General features: G+C 34.8%; 3 protein-coding genes across 3 annotated transcripts; all 3 read right to left on the reverse strand.

Moving 5' to 3' along the window:
• Window positions 1–1,120: 1,120 nt before the first annotated feature.
• LOC106105738 (crossover junction endonuclease MUS81) lies at window positions 1,121–4,130 on the reverse strand. Its single transcript, XM_013286169.1, has 3 exons — window positions 3,039–4,130; window positions 1,940–2,363; window positions 1,121–1,489 (listed from the first exon to the last, which is right to left on the reverse strand). The coding sequence occupies exons 1-3, from the start codon at window positions 3,998–4,000 to the stop codon at window positions 1,157–1,159; spliced, it is 1,719 nt and encodes a 572-aa protein (XP_013141623.1). The 5' UTR covers window positions 4,001–4,130; the 3' UTR covers window positions 1,121–1,156.
• Window positions 4,131–4,302: 172 nt separating this feature from the next.
• LOC106105735 (RNA polymerase-associated protein CTR9 homolog) lies at window positions 4,303–16,494 on the reverse strand. The gene is made up of 19 exons (XM_013286168.1): window positions 16,329–16,494; window positions 16,158–16,256; window positions 15,838–16,077; window positions 15,427–15,695; window positions 14,871–15,066; window positions 14,043–14,270; window positions 13,398–13,604; window positions 12,827–12,981; window positions 11,772–11,942; window positions 10,902–11,116; window positions 10,331–10,488; window positions 9,450–9,578; window positions 8,504–8,766; window positions 7,452–7,674; window positions 6,428–6,633; window positions 5,961–6,090; window positions 5,267–5,520; window positions 4,697–4,987; window positions 4,303–4,566 (listed from the first exon to the last, which is right to left on the reverse strand). The coding sequence occupies exons 1-19, from the start codon at window positions 16,362–16,364 to the stop codon at window positions 4,389–4,391; spliced, it is 3,648 nt and encodes a 1,215-aa protein (XP_013141622.1). The 5' UTR covers window positions 16,365–16,494; the 3' UTR covers window positions 4,303–4,388.
• Window positions 16,495–18,216: 1,722 nt separating this feature from the next.
• Window positions 18,217–20,152, reverse strand: LOC106105739 (solute carrier family 35 member F1-like). Its single transcript, XM_013286170.1, has 4 exons — window positions 20,023–20,152; window positions 19,540–19,907; window positions 19,156–19,301; window positions 18,217–18,826 (listed from the first exon to the last, which is right to left on the reverse strand). Exons 1-4 carry the CDS (start codon window positions 20,126–20,128, stop codon window positions 18,658–18,660), a joined length of 789 nt encoding a protein of 262 aa, XP_013141624.1. The 5' UTR covers window positions 20,129–20,152; the 3' UTR covers window positions 18,217–18,657.
• Between the last annotated feature and the right edge of the window lie 2 nt (window positions 20,153–20,154).

Consider the following 20,154-nt stretch of genomic DNA (forward strand, 5'->3'; position numbering starts at 1 on the left):
TATTATTGGTTTTATTTCAAAAATTCTACAATATTATTTTATACTAGATAGTTTTAATTGCAATTTCAAAATAATACGAAAAACGAGCGTCGCCAATAGCTACCTCTCGCTAAATAATATCATAAAACTAGCTTTCGCCCGCGTGGAATTAAAAAAACGAAAACAAAAGCAGCCTGTGTTCTTCCAGTTCCACTGTCCTTTACATCTATGCCAAATTTCATTGAGATCCCTTTAGCAGTTTGGGCTACAAACTCTTAGCAAACATCCATCAAAACTAGCATTTTACAGCATTGTCTAGCAATTAGTAAGATAAATGTCTTTAGAATGCTCTCAATCCCTTTAAATTCGCGTAAACAACTCAAAAAACTTATACAATAGGTTAGACTATATGTTAATGTGCATTCTCTTTATAATAAAAACAATTTACAATGCCTTCATTCCCTCGATCATCGGCTTGGGCCGAAGCCCTTATACGTTAGTTATTGAATAGCTTATTCCATGTCCAATAAGTCCTACTTTTTAAGCGAACAAAAATACAATATACTGGAGAAATCACTGAATAAAGAAGCAATTACATCTTTCTTATGCCACACAAATACTTTTAACCCTTTTCTTGTTAGTGTATCTGTAGAAATACATCATTTTTTTTTATTATTTTTCTAAACACCTTGGGTCATCAAGGTGTTTAGCACTTATGCTATGAATATTATTTTGATATTCGAAAAAATAAATTTCTGCCAAGTTAAGGGTTAAAACTCAAAGGTTTTATATTGGTAGAAAATAAAACAATAAAAAAATGTTTTGTCATTTAATAAGCGACATGATTTAAGAATTAACAAATACATAATTTATTAAATACTAATAGTCAGTCATTAAAACAAATAAATTTGTAGAAAAACTATTAAGTTCATTATTAAAAGCTTAATATCATTTGTTACGTTTCTCATTAACTTAACCAAAATATCAATGCATCTTTATAATTTTATAGTTTTCATTGAACATCCAATAAATCTGAGCTCCACAACATGGTTTTTATTAAATAACGTAATTTAAGTAACATGAATGTATAAAAGATTTTATCTCAAACATCATGACATAAATTACAAAAACTTTTTTTGCTGAACAAATATTTCTTCTCCCACGGGGTAATATAATTTTAACTAGTTCTTGAAAATAGTTGATATATTGTTTTACTAACTGTAGGTCCAACATTTCTATTTAACTCTCCATGTTTTAAATTTGCTAGTAAAAATTCACCTTCTTTTTGATTACAAACTTTATAAGCACTTATAAGAGAATTTGGAGTTTGGTATTTACTGGTTATCGCTAAAGCTTTTTCTACAGAAACTCCTTTTAATTGAAGTAGTATTTTAATAAATGTCTCAGTAACAGTTAAAGGTTTATTTTTTACTGTAGTTTTATTAAAATAATCAAATGTCATTAATGTGTGTCCTTCAGGCGGTGCATTCCATCCCTTTAAGTTTTTATTCTGAAACAAAAAATTATATTTTAAATAAATTTTAACTTTTCTCCATATAATAATTTTATATACATAGATAGCATGAAGGAGTACATGCTTAAAGGAGTGGATTCAGATATGACAGCTGATAACGTGTATGGAAGAGCAACACATACTGTGCTGACGCTGCCTAGGGACAAGGACAAGTTGATGATGATAATATTCATATATTTATTCGCTATTTCGGCGAATTCAAGTAACCGCTTCCTCGTTTGCAACCATATATTATAAATGAGACGAATTTCAAAAGAGAACGTTTTTTTTTAATTGGGCCTGACATCTAACATTTGCTATTATATTTGCACATTTGCTAAGAAAATTAATGTTCTAATGTTTTCGCATTTCATAAAGCTATTACATTTATAGATAATTTAGCATAACTTACATATTTTTTTTATTGGATAATTAATTTGAACATACCTGAAATCTGAAAGCAAGCCTTTTAGTCATTATTGCCAGAAATCTTGCTGTGTGAATCAAAGATTTAGTTATATGCACTTTAAAGCCATCATTTACCCTTGTATTTGCTAATGCTTGCATTAAAGACTGTACTGGTAGTCCTACATTCTTTTTACCACCATAATTTTCAATTAAATATATCACATTTTCTATGCCACATCGTCTTAACCTAAATTTTTGTTCATGAAATCTGCCATCTTTGATACTGGCCGCTAAATCATCTAACCTCTTTCTTTCTACAATAAATGGTAGTACCAACTCCTGTTCAGTGTTTCTTCGTCTAGCAATCCATGTATAATCACCAACTTTTAGTGACCTGTACTCATGGTATATGTTCGGATATTTTTTAAATTGTGCAACTGTCGGATCATTTTTATTGTTAACTCTGGAAAAAAAGCATTATTTATGAACTAATTTAATTGAAATCTACTATCCTATAAACTGCTAGTATAATAAAGAATATTTAGGTGGATGGATTGTTAGCAGTTAACTCCGATACAGCTCAATTAATCTGTATAGAATTTGACACATAAATAGATTAGTCTAGAATGAGCCTCTTAATTTTTTCATTCCACGTAGTTTATTATTCACAATGTTTACCTTTTTTTTTATATCATAAGGTGGCAAACGAGCAAGCGGCCACCTGAATCTGCCAAAATGGCGAAGAGACCGCTGCCCATAGACATCCGCAATTGCAGATGCGTTGCCGACCCTTATCCGACGAGGAGGAGACGCACATAAAGAGAATATTCCTTCCTATGCATCTCCCCCACCGTCAAATTCAATTCCCCTTCCCATCCTCTCCTTATGAGAAAAGGGTGGTAAAAAGAAAGGGACTTAAATTAGGCCTCCAGCACCACACTAATTAGGTGAAACGGAATTGATTCCATTTCACGCCTGTCTTCTGTGTGGTTGTGGTATTACACCGGACGACATGCCGGACGTGCTAAGATGTCAAAACGGGCACTACCACTGTTAGTTGTAGTGCCCGCTTGTGTAGTTTTACATTACACTTAAATTATTTAAATTCCAGCAAAATGTATATAAAACGGCAACATACCCACTTGTTTCCTGTTTATCTATTAGTAATATTATATCAAATGTATCTGCTGCCATTTCCATACAAATAATTTGTGAATTTTGTACTGAAGTTTGACTATTTGTTGAAGCATCTTCAACTGAAAGATCTTTTGAATTATATTCATTTTGTATTGTTTGTTGAGGATTTTTGTGAATACCAATCAAGTCCTCTACAATTGATGTTTTTGGTGCATTTTTTGATAAATTCCTTGCTATTAAGTAACCTTCATCGGTTAAAGAATATACAGTTTTTTTGCCACTTTTAGCTTTTCTAACTAAGCCTTTAGTTATTAATTTACCCATACTGGCCCAAGCTGTATAGAATGTGTTCTTTTTAATAGTAAATGATGTACTGCAATATTTTTCAGCATGTTCAATCAATGTTTCCTTATCCATTAGTTTATTTTCCTTATAAGACTGTTCATACAATGCCAGTAAAATAGCATAACCTCCAGATCCATAAGATGGCTTATAAATTGAGTCAGAGTTAGATTTACTAGGACTCACTGAATTCAGTGGACTGGTACTTACTTGGCTATTAGATTTTGGCGCAACGTCTATAATTTCTATATCACATTCTTCTGTTTCGTATGTTGTTGTTTTCGGATCAATTCTATCTGAAATATGGTCTACTCTACTTTCTTTACTTAACCGGTCAATAGAATGTAAAGATATCCCCTTAAATGTATTATATGTTTGTAGTTTTTTGTCTAGGAATATACATAATCGTTTGTCGAAACCTTTAAGGATAGCACACTCAGCACCTGAATGTAGAGGTAAAGGATATTTGGAAAGAGAAGTTAAAGCTTCCGTTATCTTATTTTCATGTTTGCTTTTCTTCTGCTTAGCCTCTTCTTCTAGTTCCTCTAGCCAGCTTTGAAATAAAGGATTAGGACGCGCGCGTTTTAAACTTATTCGTTTACCTGGCTCCAGCATATCCATTTTAAATATTAATTATCACCTTAACAAGATGTAATTAATCATTGTCCTCAAATCTTTAAGACTTTTATCTATACATTTATATCATCATCATAACTATTTAAATTAATTAAAACAAGATATTCAACAGAAAAGAGAACAAACACAAATATTTACAACACTCTGACACTGACACTGACATTCGCATTCCGCGCCATTGGCACAACTGTCAAACAGAGGACAGATTCAACATTCATGACAAAACAAAGAAATCAAATTTTCCTTTTGAAATAAAACAAACAATAATTTTGTGAAACTTTAATATCTTTATTATAATACACAGAAAACGTAACCATGGGCATTAATACCACATAGGTAAATTGATTTAATATAGATATGCAATGTGGCTAATCTAAGCCTCGTCTTCACTTGCGGAAACTGATTTCCTAGACACGGGCGTGTCTGGTCTGGAGTTCCTAGATCCGGATCTAGATCTCGAGCCTGAACGCGACCGGGAACCGGAACGACTTCTGGAACCGCTCTTGGAGCGCGAACGCGACCTTGACTTCGACCTTGATCTACTCTTTGACCTGTGAAGATTACATATACGCATTATTAAAAATTAAACATTGAAAAAATTATCTTAAATTAAAAATTGTGTTCCAAAATGTTTAACTTGACTATAACAATATTAACGTTGTAATTTAAAAGCATACATACCTGGATCTTGAACGGCTTTTGGACCTTGAACCGCTCTTCGATCGGGATCGCGATCGGCTCTTAGACTTTGATCGACTCTTCGACCGTGAATGACTCTTGGAGCGGGAACGTCCCTTAGATCTGCTCTTTGAGCGAGAACGGCTCTTGGAGCGAGAACGGCTCTTGGAGCGAGAGCGGCTTTTGGAGCGAGAGCGGCTCTTTGAGCGTGATCGGCTTTTAGAGCGAGAACGGCTCTTCGCAGATCCAGAGCGTGAACGGCCACGTGATTTAGAGCGGCTTTTCGAACGTGATCTAAACAAAATGAATAAATTAACTAAGAATACATTTAAAAATCGTTGCAAAGTTCCAATTTAGATTCTCATAATCTACTGTCGAGAAAATCAGTGAAGCCCTGGAGGATTGGCGCAGCACTACATCAGTGGCATAAACGTCCCATCACTATTACATCTGTCAATGTCATTCAGACGTATAAAATAGCGCGCCATTCTGGCGGGAGTTAGTGGTCTAAGAAAAAAAGTTACAATTATATTAATGCCTAATGTTCTAAACAAAATGACAGTATGTTCTTACCGATCGCTATCAGACGCGGATACAATTCTCTTGCGGCCTTTAGTAGCCGGCGGGCTGCGACTGCGACTGCCGCTGTGACTGCGACTGCGACTGCGACTGCGACTACGACTGCGCGACTTACGCGACGCGTCCGAATCCGACTCCGACGTAGAGATAGTCTCTTTGGAAACTATCTTCATGCGTAGCTTCGTGCCGCCCTTCTCGTCAGACTTCCCTTTAGAGCCCTTCTCACGTTTGCCGATACCTTTCTCACCCTGTAAAAATAATCATATACTATATAATGAAGATAAAAATTGATACACATTTGTAAATTAAATAAATAATTTTTCTAATATTATAAATGCGAAAGATTGGATGGATGGTTGGAAAAATACATATGCTACTACTTTTTATTTAATCTGTTTGTGTGTATGTATCTATATATGTATATCGTCGTTGAAGTTCTAATACCTCGTAAATCACCTTTTGACTATTTTGACATTTTGCACCCGGACAAAGTCGCGGGCGGAAGGTAATCTAACAATAATTAAGTATACACAAACAGTATACTGTTATAGTATCTTTACAAAGTTATGCAGTTTTGTCTCTCTCCTGAAAAGTTGCTGTTTTTGACAACCGTGGTGTTAGAACTTTAACGATATGTATGTTTTTTTAATATATGTTATATATATTTTTTATGTATGTATGTATATACCTTTTTCCTGCCACGTTTAGCAGGCGGGTCGCTGTCGCTGCCGGAGCCGCGGTCGCGCCGCTGCCGAGACTTGCCCTTGCGGCCCTCGCCGCCCTCGCGCTTGCGACTTTTCTTCTGCTTAGCCTCGCGACTGCAAACACAATATACAACGACACATTGAGAGCTTTTCCCTTTGGACCAATCGAATTTATACAACCAAATAATTACTCAGGCTCTACTTTCGCTCCTTCACATGCAAACCATGTATCATGCTTCTTTAACAAGAACTAGCTGTTGCTCGCGATTTCGTCTGCGTGAAATTAAAAAATGTAACCTATGTTACTCGGTGATAACATAGCTTTTTAACAAATCTTTACTCTTTATGATAATATTATCAAGAATTTAATTAAGTTTAAGAAGGTATTCTTGACGGTGGTGGTTGGTATTATCTGCACGTATTGGGGTAAGCAGAACAAAGTACCACTGACCGTTCCTCCCGCGGCGCGTCGCTCCCACTAGCGGGCGAGTCAGAGAGGTACTCGTCGCGTCGCCTGCGCGCGCGCGGCCGCCCCTCCGCCGGCATGTCCGCGAACACCAGCGCGTTCTTCGTCTTCTCCTTGAACTCCTGGCGCTTCTGCAGCATCTCCACCGTACTCTTCGCCTGCTCCTCCTCGCGACGCTTGCGCTCCTCCTCCTGTCAGTGTTAAGAACATAAGTACTGAACTGGAGTGGCGCAACACTAGATTATTGGCAAACGTGCCATCCCTATCTGACAGCTGTCAATGTCATTTATGTATTGGAATAGCGCGCCATTTTAGTAGGCAGTAGCTGAGTTTTTAATTGAACACTTAAATTTAATTACGCTACTTACATTTATATTAAAGACTTTAAAAATAGTAAGTACGGGTTTCTAGATTACTTTAAATAAGGATGGATGGCGAATCAAGCAAGAAACAATACAAATATATGGCTTACATTTGTATTGTTTCTTGTATTATTGTTGCTGGCGATTTTTACCGTGTGAAATAAAAAAAAAGTAGTATATGATACTAATAACGTAGCTTTTTAATGGTAAGGAATTTGATTTTGTCCAGTGGTTTTTGAGTTATAAAAATATTTTCTCTTTATATCAGTGTAGATTACAAACCAACAAAAAATTACTAAGTAAATATTATGACAACGTTAAAAGAAGGAAACAGTCATTACCATAATTGTTTAAATATAATTACAGTATCAAAATAGGTGAAGGTTTTGTACTTTAGTTTTGTGTTTTTGGGTGTGTTCACATTTTCTTTTTATGGAGAAATCTTAATCCCCGGAGTGGAACAGGCTATTGTAGGATTTATCACTACCAGCTCTCAGGGTAGCTAGGTCATAGTCAACCACGCTGCACTGCGGGTTGGTATATAGAATTATACCCACTAAACCCTCTCAGTGGCCGTCCCCTACTGGTGGCATTCCGGGATTTCCGGTGGAACGTACTGTAGGGGTCTGTAGGTTCTGTCTACTAACCTGTTGTCTACGGAACGCCTCTCGTTGTTCTCGCTGCCTGTCCCTCAAGGTGAGGTCTTCATCATGCTGCCTGCGGGCGCGCGCCACGTGCCACTGCGCCTGCGATAGTAAGTCCGCGCACTGGCGCGCCTCCGCCGCCGCCCCCGCTCCCGCGCCCGCGCCCGCCTCCGCCCGCCCGCGCTCCTGGCCCTCGCCGCCCGCGCTCGCCAGCCGCTGGAAGTACCTGACAGTACACCATTACTGTAAGCTGGAAACTTCGAATATTTCAAATTTAATCTATATTAAGATTTCAACAGTGGTAGAGTCCACTTTAACTCGCACTGTAGGGCTCGTCCGGAGCACTACCACCACACAAGACAGGCGTGATGTTGAAATTCTGCTTTTCGTCTGATCAGTGTTGCCGGTGGTCTAATTTTAGTCCCTTTCCCTTTCTACCCTTTTCTTATAAGAAGGGGAAATGTCATCTTTATCACCGTCAATTAAGAAGACAACATCTGCAATAGGCAATATGCATATGCGCCAAATTGCAGCAAACTTTTTTTAAGTATACTTTATTACTGTAAAAATACACAGTTCATTTACGTTAGTTTATATAGAAATACACTCTTGAAGTATTTTACTGTAAACACAATATCAAAACCAACTTTAAAATAAAAAATTAATGAATAGAATTATTAATTACCACTTATTTGTACCAGGAGTAATAAAAATCAATCGATTTTTGACTTTTTGACCTTGAGAAGCAATGAGATACTTTGTTGTTATTTACATCGAAGTGACATCTGAGCGTATGTTATGAATGCAATATGACAATTGACGTCACGTGTCTCATGACAACTCCGATCGCGTTTTTGTCGCTCGAAAATGGTCGTAATATTTATTATTTTTAGCTCAATGGTTGAATATTTTCGCGTCAATTTTTTTTTCTGGTTTTTTTATAACTAGAATCGTTTGAAAAAATAGATGCATATAGGGTATATTGCGGATGTCTGTGGCCAGCAGTGGATTCAAGCTGCTTGTTCTTTCGACACCTTATATTGTAAGAAGGTTACCTGTGCGAGACCTGCAGCTCGTGCACGGCGCGCAGCACGACGGCGAGCTCGGAGCGCTCGTCCTTGAGCACGTGCGCGGCGAGGCGGCGCAGCGCCAGCGCCGTGTTGTGCAGCAGCGCGGCGTCGTGCGGCGCCACGCGGCGCGCCCGCAGCAGCGCCGCGCGCGCCGCCCGCGCCCGCCCCGCCAGCCCCTGCGCGCGCGCCACCCACGTCAGCCACTCCTCGTCGTGCGCCATGCGGAACTTGCGGATGCAGTTCTCGTACTGCACACACAACAAACATATTAACTATCCGTTCATTTGTGACTTGCGATCCAAGAATGCCTCTTAAGCTTAAGGGAGAGATCTACAAGTCCATCATATGACTTGTCGTCGATGTTGGATGTGTGGTGTGACAAGAATGGATAATGTCAAGAATGTGTATATTAGAGGAAGTTTGTAAGTAGCGCCAGTGGTGGAGAAATTGAGAAGCAAAAAGTTAGCGTGTTATGGACATGTTATGCGACGAGACGATGGGGACATAAACCAGAAAGTGTTAAGAATGAACTTGATGGCTACAAAGGAAGAGGAACACCGAAGAAAGTATGGATGGATTGTGTTAAAGAGGATATGCTTAAGATGGGCGTGGATTCAGATATGAAGGCTGATAGAGACGTATAGAAGAGCAGCACATACTGTGTCTAACTAAAAGTAACCAACCATATTAAATTTCATCGAAATCCGTCAAAACTTTTGCATTTACGATATTCGAAAAATGTAACAACCTTACAAGTATTAGTAGAAATTTTGCTTTATTTGTAAGGCTGGAAAAGGTTATGATCTTGATTACAATACCAATACCAACAAAGAATTAAGATTCCCATAGTTACTTAAAAGCAATGGCCTTAATCTTATTTCCTAAATATATTGTGTTTTCCCACTATCCCGTTAATAAATAGTATTCTTACCATCTGTATGGCGTTAATGTACTGTTTCTGCTCGACGTATATGTGCGCGATGTTCATCCACACGTCGGGGAAGTCGGCCGTCGCCTCGCGCACCTGCGCGAAGATGTCGCGCGCCTCGTTGATACAACCCTGCAAATATACACAACAAATAACTAAAAAAAACATTACAAGTAATTTTAAATAATACATCATTTCGTAAAAGAATTTCATTGTTTTAATATTTTGCGTATTTACAATAGTTTATAACAGTGATGTCTATATCTATACTAATATTATAAAGGCGAAAGATTTGTGTTTTTGTTTTTTTTTTAATGTATTGAAATAACTCAAGAAAAACTGGGCCGATTTTAAGATTTATTTTAACGTTACAAAGCTAATTTATCTGTGAGTAATATAGGCTAGGCTATATCTTTAATTTTTTAATTTCACGGAGACGAAGTCGCTAGAAATAGCTAGTGCATTATAAAGGGGAATGATTTGTATTTTTACATATATTGAAACAACACTAAAACTACTGAACCAATTTTAAAAATTATTTTACCGTTAGAAAGGTGATTAGTAACATAGGATATTTTTTTCACGCGTAGTCGCGAGCAACAGCTAATAACAGGTAAATTGTTAAAACAATTCTCAATTTAATTGATTTTTAATATTTTGCTAACTTAGCTAAAATAGCTTATATATAAAAATGTCGGTTAGAGACACAAGGCTAGATTTTTTTATTATTAACCCTTCGTTTGCACTCACCGCTATCTATTTAGTAATTACTAATAATAGCCAATTTTTCCTAAAGTGGGACACCGCGGATTTCCAAGACTGTACACGAATATTATGTTCTGCATAATGTTCCGAGCAGACAAGATATGTGAGTTGTGGTATACCTTGTGCGCCAACACGCATCCGATGCCGTTGGCGGCCCAGATGTTCTTGGGGTCGTTCTTGAGGACCTGCTTGTACATGGCCAGCGCGCGCTCCTGGTGCCGCTTCTCGCGCTCCTTCTCGCGGCACGGCTGGTGTAGAGTTTGCAGCCACACGTTACCTAAACAATCTTACTTCTTACTAATATCATAAATGTCAAAGTCTAGATGGATGGATGGATGTTTGTTAGACTTTGTAGCCTAAATGGCTAAAACGGATTTCGATGAAATTTGCCATAGATGTAGAGGATAGTCTGGAAGAACACATAGACTACTCACTTTTATGTTTTTTAAATCCCATGCGAACGGAGTCGCGGGCGTTACTTATACATGTATCAATTAATTGAATTAAATCAGATCAAGATTTCAATTTATATATCTAGACAGACAGACAGACAAAAAAAAAATTAAATGCGATTTTCGTTACCAGCAACGCAAATACATCATCTTCCCGAAATCTGGAATTTTCTTTTGATATTACAAACAGACAGTCCAATTTTATTATATGTATAGATTATCTTCGAGTTGAACTGACCGAGCGCTATGAGGGAGTAGGCGTCAGTACTGGTGGCGGAGTTCTGGAGGATCCTCTCGAACTTCTTCTGTCCAGGGCCCCACTCCTGCTGCGCGAGGTGCAGGTTGCCGAGCAGCGACCAGGTGTCGGGGTGCTCCGTGTTCACCTTCAGCGCCTCCTTGAACCAGTCCGAGGCGTCGTAGATGCGCCCCTTGTCGCGCGCCATGCATCCCAACCTTGTAATACCTTCATCTTATATACCTTGCTTATACATAACTTACCTATTATAAAAGGTTAGGTGAAGGGTGTTAAACATCACTTAACATCTCTATGAGGGGGAAGGGGAGAAATATAATATCACGTGTCATATACAAACACCGTGAATTATATAATATAATAATATATATATACATTTCAATATTATATTATGTGTTTATGTAATTGTTTCTTAAATGCAGTGAGTTTCGTGAATTCTTAGAAAATTAGAAAATCTCAAACCATACTTTTAGATATAGACAATAAAGGTGGTATAAAATCTTACCACAAATTTCCTAAAAGGTACCATTGGTAATAAATTGTTACTAAAACATCATCTGAACACTAGACATCCTTGATATAATCAAAGAATACTAGAACTGATACATTTAAAGACCTATTTAAATAAAGTGTGATATAAAGTCAATCTCAAACGAACTCAGATTATTTAACACTAGCTATTGCTCGCGACTACACACATATAATTAAAATATATCCTATGTTACTCACAGATAAATTCCCTTTCTAACGGTTAACGAATTTTTAAAATCGGTCCAGTAGTTTTTGAGTTATTTCAATACATAAAAAAATAAAAATCTTACCTTTTTATAATATTAGCATAAATTAACTTCTTACCTTAAATAACAATCAATATAATTAGGGTGTTCTTTTAATATATCCTTATATAGTTTCTCAGCCTTGTTGTATATACAGAGAGCTTCGTTAAGTCGTGCCAAGTTGTACATAGTTGTCACCGCTATTGAATTATAATATTGGGCATCTAAAGTTTTTGCATCAACCGTCTCTCTGGAATTTGTAAAATTTATTATTATCACTAACTAGCTGTTCCCGCGCGGCTTCATCCGTATGAAATTATGAAAATATTATTTTATTGTTCACATTTGTCAAATAATTAATTCCAAATATCGAAATGACATGATGACAAAACATGGCAACTTTGCTTCCTTGATGTTGGCAGCTCTTAGCTTATAGTCTCTTTCCGACATTAGGGTTTGTATCCAATTTATTTGCCCCCTAAGTTTATAAGCGTGAAAATATATAGCCTAAAGCATGACGTAAGTGTAGGCCTTTTTATAAAACAAAGAATTATTTAAAAATATGCTGTAGTTGCTGACATCTTACGACACAAAGAAGTGTGTGTTTTCGCTTTATTTTATTAGTTTAGATGAATTACTATATCTAGTAAATATAGTAGATTACAGCAGTAATTTTAATGTATTCCATTTTAGTATGTTCATAAAAGTAGAACTAATTTTTATGCACAATTTTATTAGCTGGGGCTTGGGACTCTGTCTGCACGGACTTTAGAATAAAAACTTAACCCTTAAAGGCATGATGTTGCATTTATACATCAGTCTTTTCTTCTATACGTAATAGACTATTTTGAAAAAAAAAAAATCTTTGTTTTTCCTTAATCTATGTTCAATTCACTACCCGTTTCAATTTAAAAGGAAAAAAATCGTGCATTTAAGGGTTAATAAACAGCCTATATGTTTTTCTAGACTATATTTCAGACATCCATTATTTCTTCTGGATATACATAGTAACAAACATCCATCCAAACATACTTTTGCTTTAACAATATTAGTAAAAGAAAGATAAAAGAAAATGAAATAATCATGAATTAATAATGGCTTTTTTATAAAGTAAAATATAAATTTTCATCATACCTTTCTAGTGCTTCTTCAAGGTATTTCATAGCTTCAGAGAGATTGCCCAATCTGTAGTGTAGAGCGGCCACATTGTTCAATATTTCCGCGGGAATATCCGCATTTACCTTATCTTTTAAGATTCTCATTGCTGTACTATACGCATTTAGGGAACCCTGGAATAAAACATTTAATGTACCAAAAAAAAAATATGTAATAAAAATATTAACGACATTATTAAGAAAAAAAATGAAATGTTTAAGTAAAAAGCAATATATTCAAACTCTCATACATCATTTTTATTTAATTTAAAATAGTTTATTCATTTTAACTAAAATAAATATACAGTTACAAGAATATTAAAATTGTTTTAGCTTTTTTTTAATTAATTGAAATTTTTAAAATACAAAAGTAGCATTCGTCCACAGGGGAATAAAAAAACAAAAGTAAATAGTCTATGCATTCTTTTAGGCTATCCTCTATATTTATGCCAAGTTTCATTGAGATCCATTCAGCAGTTTAGGCTACAAACTCTAATAAACATCCATCCATCTAAACTTTCACATTTATAATATTAGTGAAATAATAATACCTGTAAATCATTTTGTTCCAATATCTGTGCCAATTCAATCCACGCCTCCACATCATCAGGAAACTGTTCAGTGACTTTCTTCAGATGTTGCCGAGCTATATCTCTTTTCGACTGCGACGGAGAATTCGCGTACAAGGAGCCTAAGATTTTCATCGTTTCGTAGTTCCCTGGCTGAGCTTTGAGAACCTTCTCGAAGCATTGTGCAGCCTAAAGTAATTAGTTTTGTTATTGCGATAAATTATTGAGACATAAAAATGTACCAACCCATCTTCATCTTTACTTATGACCCTTTTATACTATGACATAAATCAAGCATGGGTTTTTAACAAAAAAAGTAATTGATACATGATTATGCATAGGCTCATGTTTTAACTTTTTACCAATTATTACCAAAGTACTTATACCAAAATAAGTGTGGTGATAACTTTTTATGGTGAAACATATAACCATGGTAACAACCACAATAATCAACAAGGCAGTCAAAGGGCTTAAACATATGTTTTAGTATAATGTCTCTATATTTATTAGATATAATTAAATGAACTGAAATAATATGGTCTACAGTGTTAAAAATGAGTGTTATGTTCCATTATTGTGTTCTCAATATTTTGAAGATGAATAAATGAAACAACAGTATTTACTTACATTTTCAGTATCTCCTCTATAAATATACATCTGCCCAAGTCCATAATGTGGCAACACAAAGTTAGGCGGAGCAAACTGTGTTGCCTGGTAATAATATTGAAAGGCTTGATCGCAATCTCCTTGAGCGTGGAACGCGCGAGCTAAATGATGGCAACTCTCAGCACGCATTGCCTCATTTTCCGTATTATGGAAAGCGTGCATCGCTAAATGCAACACTTTTCCATAGTCCTGTATAAAACAAAACAAAAAAAAATTAGGTTGCTAAAATTTTTCTTATTATTAAAAAGCCCCAGCCCTTTGTTAGTATTGGAGATTTAAGTAGGAAAAGTAATCAATATAAAATTATTAAAGAAATATTTATGTCACTTATGTCAACTATATCTTTTTTAATATTCATCTTAAAGAGTAAGAGTGCCGAGCGGTGACTGAATACAGGGTTAGGTATCTTGGTTCGCCGAGATCGCTCCCTGAGATCACCAGCAATATAAAGGGTCTGCTGGGGTTCTTCGGTGGGCTGGGTTGGCTGGAGTAATCCATGTCCTATTCTCACGCAAAATACGCGCTAGTCGTGGAGTTGCGGAAACCGTAGCTACTACTACTACTACTAAGAGTGGGCACACACCTTTGACTAAACTATCGCACAATTGTATTGTGATTGTCGATTGTTTCGCTGCCAATTCAACTGTTTAGTTGCATAACTAAAAATCGAGTAGTGTACACACCTCCATATAAACTCATAGAAATCAAAGTAAGACTAAACAGTTGTACAATAGTTTGTTCAAAGTTGTGCACACTATAAATATTAAAAGATTTCTCTAGAAAACAAACCTTTTTGAAGAAGAAATGATTAGCAAGATGATTCAACACCATAGGGTTTTTAGGGTCAATAGCATATGCTTTTGATAACATAATGACAGCTATTTTATTGGACTCATTCTCCTGAAGGTTCAACTTCAATATTGACAGCCCTACTAGGGCTCCGACACACTGAGGGTCTAATTGTAGGGCTCTTTCAAAGGCCATCCTGCAAATAATATATTAAGTAAGCAAATCGAAAACTGACTTTAAGATAAATATTTTCAACTTTCAATACACTTTTTCAGAAAAACTCATAAACCACTGGATAGTTTATGAATAATTCTGGATAGTAGTAATGAAATAAGTGGGACCAAATGGCAGGTATTCCCTCCTCAAATAATATATGAAACACCTGAATTGGATCACAAATCTCAGACTAATCAATAAAATAATATACATAAATCATAATACATAAATAAAAATCTATCAAACTGTGATCCTCCTCTATTTCTAAGTCAGTTGAAAATCACTTTTTCACATCTTTTAAGCAAAAATACATGAAATACGGGTAAAATATTCTGTTTACCTGGCTTTTTCTTGATTGTTTAATTTCATAAAGCAGTGTCCCATCCCTAGACGTAAAGCTGCAGGACTATCAGGATTTGTTCTTAGAGCTTTCTTATAAAATGCCAAAGCACCTCTGTAGTCTTTGCGATTGAATGCAATGCAAGCTTTACCCAGCAAAGATGGTACATTGTTAGGTGATTGATTGAGTACAAAATTGAATTGGGCATCCGCTTGTTCCATTTTATCACCTTCCAATAGGCAAAAATATGCTCGGCCAAGAAGATGGTTCTAGATATAAACATAAACACATCATTAACCGCATAGTTTCAAGTTCATACATCTTTTGTAAAATATCATAGTAGACTTGTTTATCTGGTATAATATACCAGAAGGAATACTTTAAATAATACAAAAGTATAATTTAATTTACCTGATCATACATGATAATCTTGTCTGCCATCGTATAGAGAAGTGTTGCTTTTGTGAAAAGATCTTTCTTTTTGTCTTTTGACTTCTCCTTATTCGCCTCCTGCACATAGTATGCTGCCACCATGTCGAGGGCCCGCATTTGATCTCTCTCATAATCTCTGTAGTCAAGGTTTCCATAGTTCTTGGATGATTCTAATATTTTAAGGAAGTCTTCTATTTTCTTTTGCTTGTAGTATGCAAGCTGTAAGATTATAAATCGCGTTAAACTATGTTCCTTTAAAAACTAAGGAGCAATAACACAAGAGGTTATGTATAACTTACCGCGACATTAATCCAAACATTTAGTTGAGGACGTTCTTGCTGTAGTATACTTAATACTTCATCCCCTGATGGTAACTGCTCTGGATCCAACTCTATCACCTAAGTAACAAATTCCAGTTATGAAACACTGACAGTACTAGAAAACGTATACCGCGATGTTGTGTTCATTACCTCATCAGTGCTCATCAAAGGTATTTCAAGCGACATTTTGGTTTCTTTTAAAATACCTTTCTACGTAACATGAACAATAAACATTTTAATTACCAAGAGGACGCTAACAAGAAATGTTTTGAAAAAGAAATGTTTGATTTGACAAAACGACGGTGTCAATTATCAAAAAAAACTGTCGACGATTGTCAATGTCAGAATCAGAAAGCTTGTCTATACTTTTTTATCGAGTTTGACTACAGGGCTTTCTTCCGTAGTTAAGAATAATAGACCGAATGAATAATTTTTGGCCAAAATTACAAGAGCTGTATTTGTTGCACACGAAGTAACCCTATTGGTTCATCGTGTTCTAAGAGAAAAAATGGGATACTAAAATAAACACAACGCATACGTTATTTTCATTTTATTGGAAACAAAACTTAACTCTAGGAGAATTTAACTAATGGATAAATATTTTCCTAATAAACCCGTATTAAAATCTATTCAGTAATTGAGCGATAATATTATCAAAAATAGTAAAGTATAACTTGAGTATAAAAAGCAACAGTTTAAAATTAAAATAATTCAATACATTAAATCACAGTAAAAACAACTTTCAGTTTGAGATATACTGGTGTAACAATTATCACAAAATTCATTGAAATACCTAAAACATAACAATAAAATAAATTGAGCAAACATACCATAGTTAAAAGAGTATAACATTTTCATTAATTACCAATTACGATTAATTAGTATTTATTACATTAATTTGCATACTTTTACAGGTAAACAGTAAATTGTATATTATAATAATAAAATAATAATTATTACATCAACAAGAAAGTAATTAAAATATGTATAACATCAATTTATATTAACAGGATTTGTGCTAAGACAGGAAATTGGTGTTCTATTAATATTACCAGTAATGATTACTTTAATTGTTAATTATTTAGTATTATTCCTTTTAATAATGTAGTTACATAGAATTCTACGACTGGATGACACATAAAAATAGATTTAAAATGAATCTAGTATATTTTTGGGGAATAAATTTCTAGCAACAAAATTTGTAAACAACTTTGTCTTTATAATATTTATAAGGTAATTATTAATTATGTATAATTTTTCTACTAGCTTATATTATTATAGTTTTCATAGTCTAATCAAGAATATAAAAAATCCTCACTGGTGGTTTTTCAATTGCCTTAATAACTTCTAATGTGCGCAGAGTTTGTTCCATATATTTCAGCAATATGGTAAGGGCAACATTTCTGATCGAGCTATTTTGTGGTCAATATAACTAGTAATATAATTTTATGGAATGTGATAAATACGTAATAATAATAAATGCTATGAGATTTTTTTTCTATAAGATTCTAGGGAAATATCATGATTTTAATTAATACTTATGTATATTATAAAATTATCTAGGGTATTGGTTACAATTCCTTACTTTAGTGTAGAAACTATTTTAAAAACTCCTCGTAAAAGTTGCAAAAATTTTAAACGGGTTTAAAAAATTCTGTAAAAATTCGAATACATGGCAGTTTTCATTTTCAAAAGATTTAAGATTTTACAAAACGTCTTATGCTATAATTTAATACTTAAACATCGTCCTACAATTACTTAGAATTAATATTCATATTATGGCAGTACTAAATTTTAAATGGTCACACTGGAATACTACATGTTAAATGAACTCTCACACCATAGTATAAAGCTCAAATTTCAATACATTGCCAAGGAAGATAAGTCTAAAATCTGAACTGAAATTTCTTTCTAGATATTAGTAAACTGAATTTTTAAAAATAAAAAGTTATACAATGTTTTATTTAACAAAGTATATTCTTACTTTTTACATGTCCATTAAATATTTAAATACATAATGTATATATTATATTTCCCTACATATATTTAAAACATTTTCACAGTATAGTTATAAAGAAAAATCTAATAAACAATAACATACAATATAGAAGCCACCATACCTAATACTTCTTAAAACATATTTTCAATTCTTACACGTCAGATTATAAGCTTACAAAATGTTAGATTTTTCCAATGTTCGGTTGGAAGAATGTTTCAAATTACTTTTTTTTTTTATATTTCGGCAATAAAAAACTTACATACTCGATTTTACAGCTGACATTTGCGATTGGTTGCTGTGAGGAGTTCAGCTCATAATAATGATAGACTTGTCATTAAAATTTATTGCATTTCAGTCGAAACAAAAAACCTATCATTTTCAAACGATCGCCTATCCATTCATACAGATCAGTGCTGGTACTGTATCCTTTTTTCTGACAGTAATAAATCAGCGTCGTTCTTACAGGACCAAATAAGCTTGCTACAAATCTTTAGAAGTACTTTGGTGATCATGTGTTTGTCCGAGTAAGTTACCATTGGGTACAGTAGTCTGAGGAGCTCCGAGGAACGAAGTGAAGGTCGTATCTCTACTCATGGGCGGCTCTAGACCCTCTATAGGTATACAATCCAGCGTCGGTACTGCATATTCCCTAAAATAATTTATACTGTTAGTAAAAAATACTGTAAAAATCTATCAATACTTTAGTCAAGTCTCATAAAAAAAGCTAATTTACTGCTCTTAGATTTTAACTTAAAAAAAAGGACTTTTAGAACATAGATTAGATTAACATGTCAATAAATTTCAATAGAATTTCAAAATAAAGAAATTGAAACTGTCAAAGAATTTCCAAAAAATTACATGAACAGGTTCAAAAATTTTTTTTGCTATTAAAAATTGCGTTTTCACTGACATAGGCTACATTACTAGATTGTTTTATTAAATTCCATGTGGACAAAATCGTTGGAAAATCATACATACAAAGACACATTATCCTGGGAATATACAGCATCATTCACGAGCTGTGGCAAAGCTTCCGGAGAGGGTGGGGGCTGAGTGGACCTCGCACTGAACAGGAATACACCCACCATTGCCAGGAAGTATGATAAGAAGTACAGTGCATGAAACTGAAAATAAATCAATTTTAAAGTATAGACAATAATATTAAGAAAAACAAATAATAAAAAAACAGAACCCTGCATTATATCAGGTTTTTCAAGGAATTATAGTTAATGAAAGGGTTCTTCTGATTAAATTGAAAGCTACACCAAATACAATATAAAGAAACCTCAATTTGTTTAAATTATTTATTAAAAACATACTTTTCTTTTTAAGGGTTTAAATTTAAGATAATGATAACCTTACCTTGAATTGGAAAATGTACATCCCAGCAATAAGTGTGTAATAATCAGCTGATAAAAACGAGAGATGAAGTATAATAGCTCCTGCATCTCTTACCATAAAACTCTGTAATATTTGAAATATAGTCTGCAGTCCACAGAAACTGCCAAATTCTATAATAGTGTCTAACTCAAACCAATTAAATAAAAGTAGCTCATCAAATTCTAGAAAAAATGTTTGCGTGCAAGAAACTATTCCTCCAATACAACCGAGTAGAGCCAAATATTCTGAACAGGATTGGTTGGTTAACATCATCTCTTGAAGAATTGTCACCAAGGCATAGAGCAATGAACCTGCCAGACAAAGCATGTCACCTACTAGCTGATTTTTACCTGTAAACAAAAAGAAATCTGCATGTGTATAACATTCAATTAAATTAATCAAAGCAAATTTTGATATAAATATCAATCTTACTTCTTACTAATATTACAATTTCTTATACATTACCATCAGTTGGTGCACCTTCCACATCTGCCCAGACCACACAAACAACAGCCATCAGGCCGAGTGTTGCTCCCGCAACATGAGAGACCCCCAGCCTCTGTCCCCGCATTGCCCCACCTACTAATGCAGCGCCCA

Source organism: Papilio polytes, unplaced genomic scaffold, assembly GCF_000836215.1.
Source record: "Papilio polytes unplaced genomic scaffold, Ppol_1.0 DF822733.1, whole genome shotgun sequence".
Taxonomy (NCBI): Eukaryota; Metazoa; Arthropoda; class Insecta; order Lepidoptera; family Papilionidae; genus Papilio; species Papilio polytes.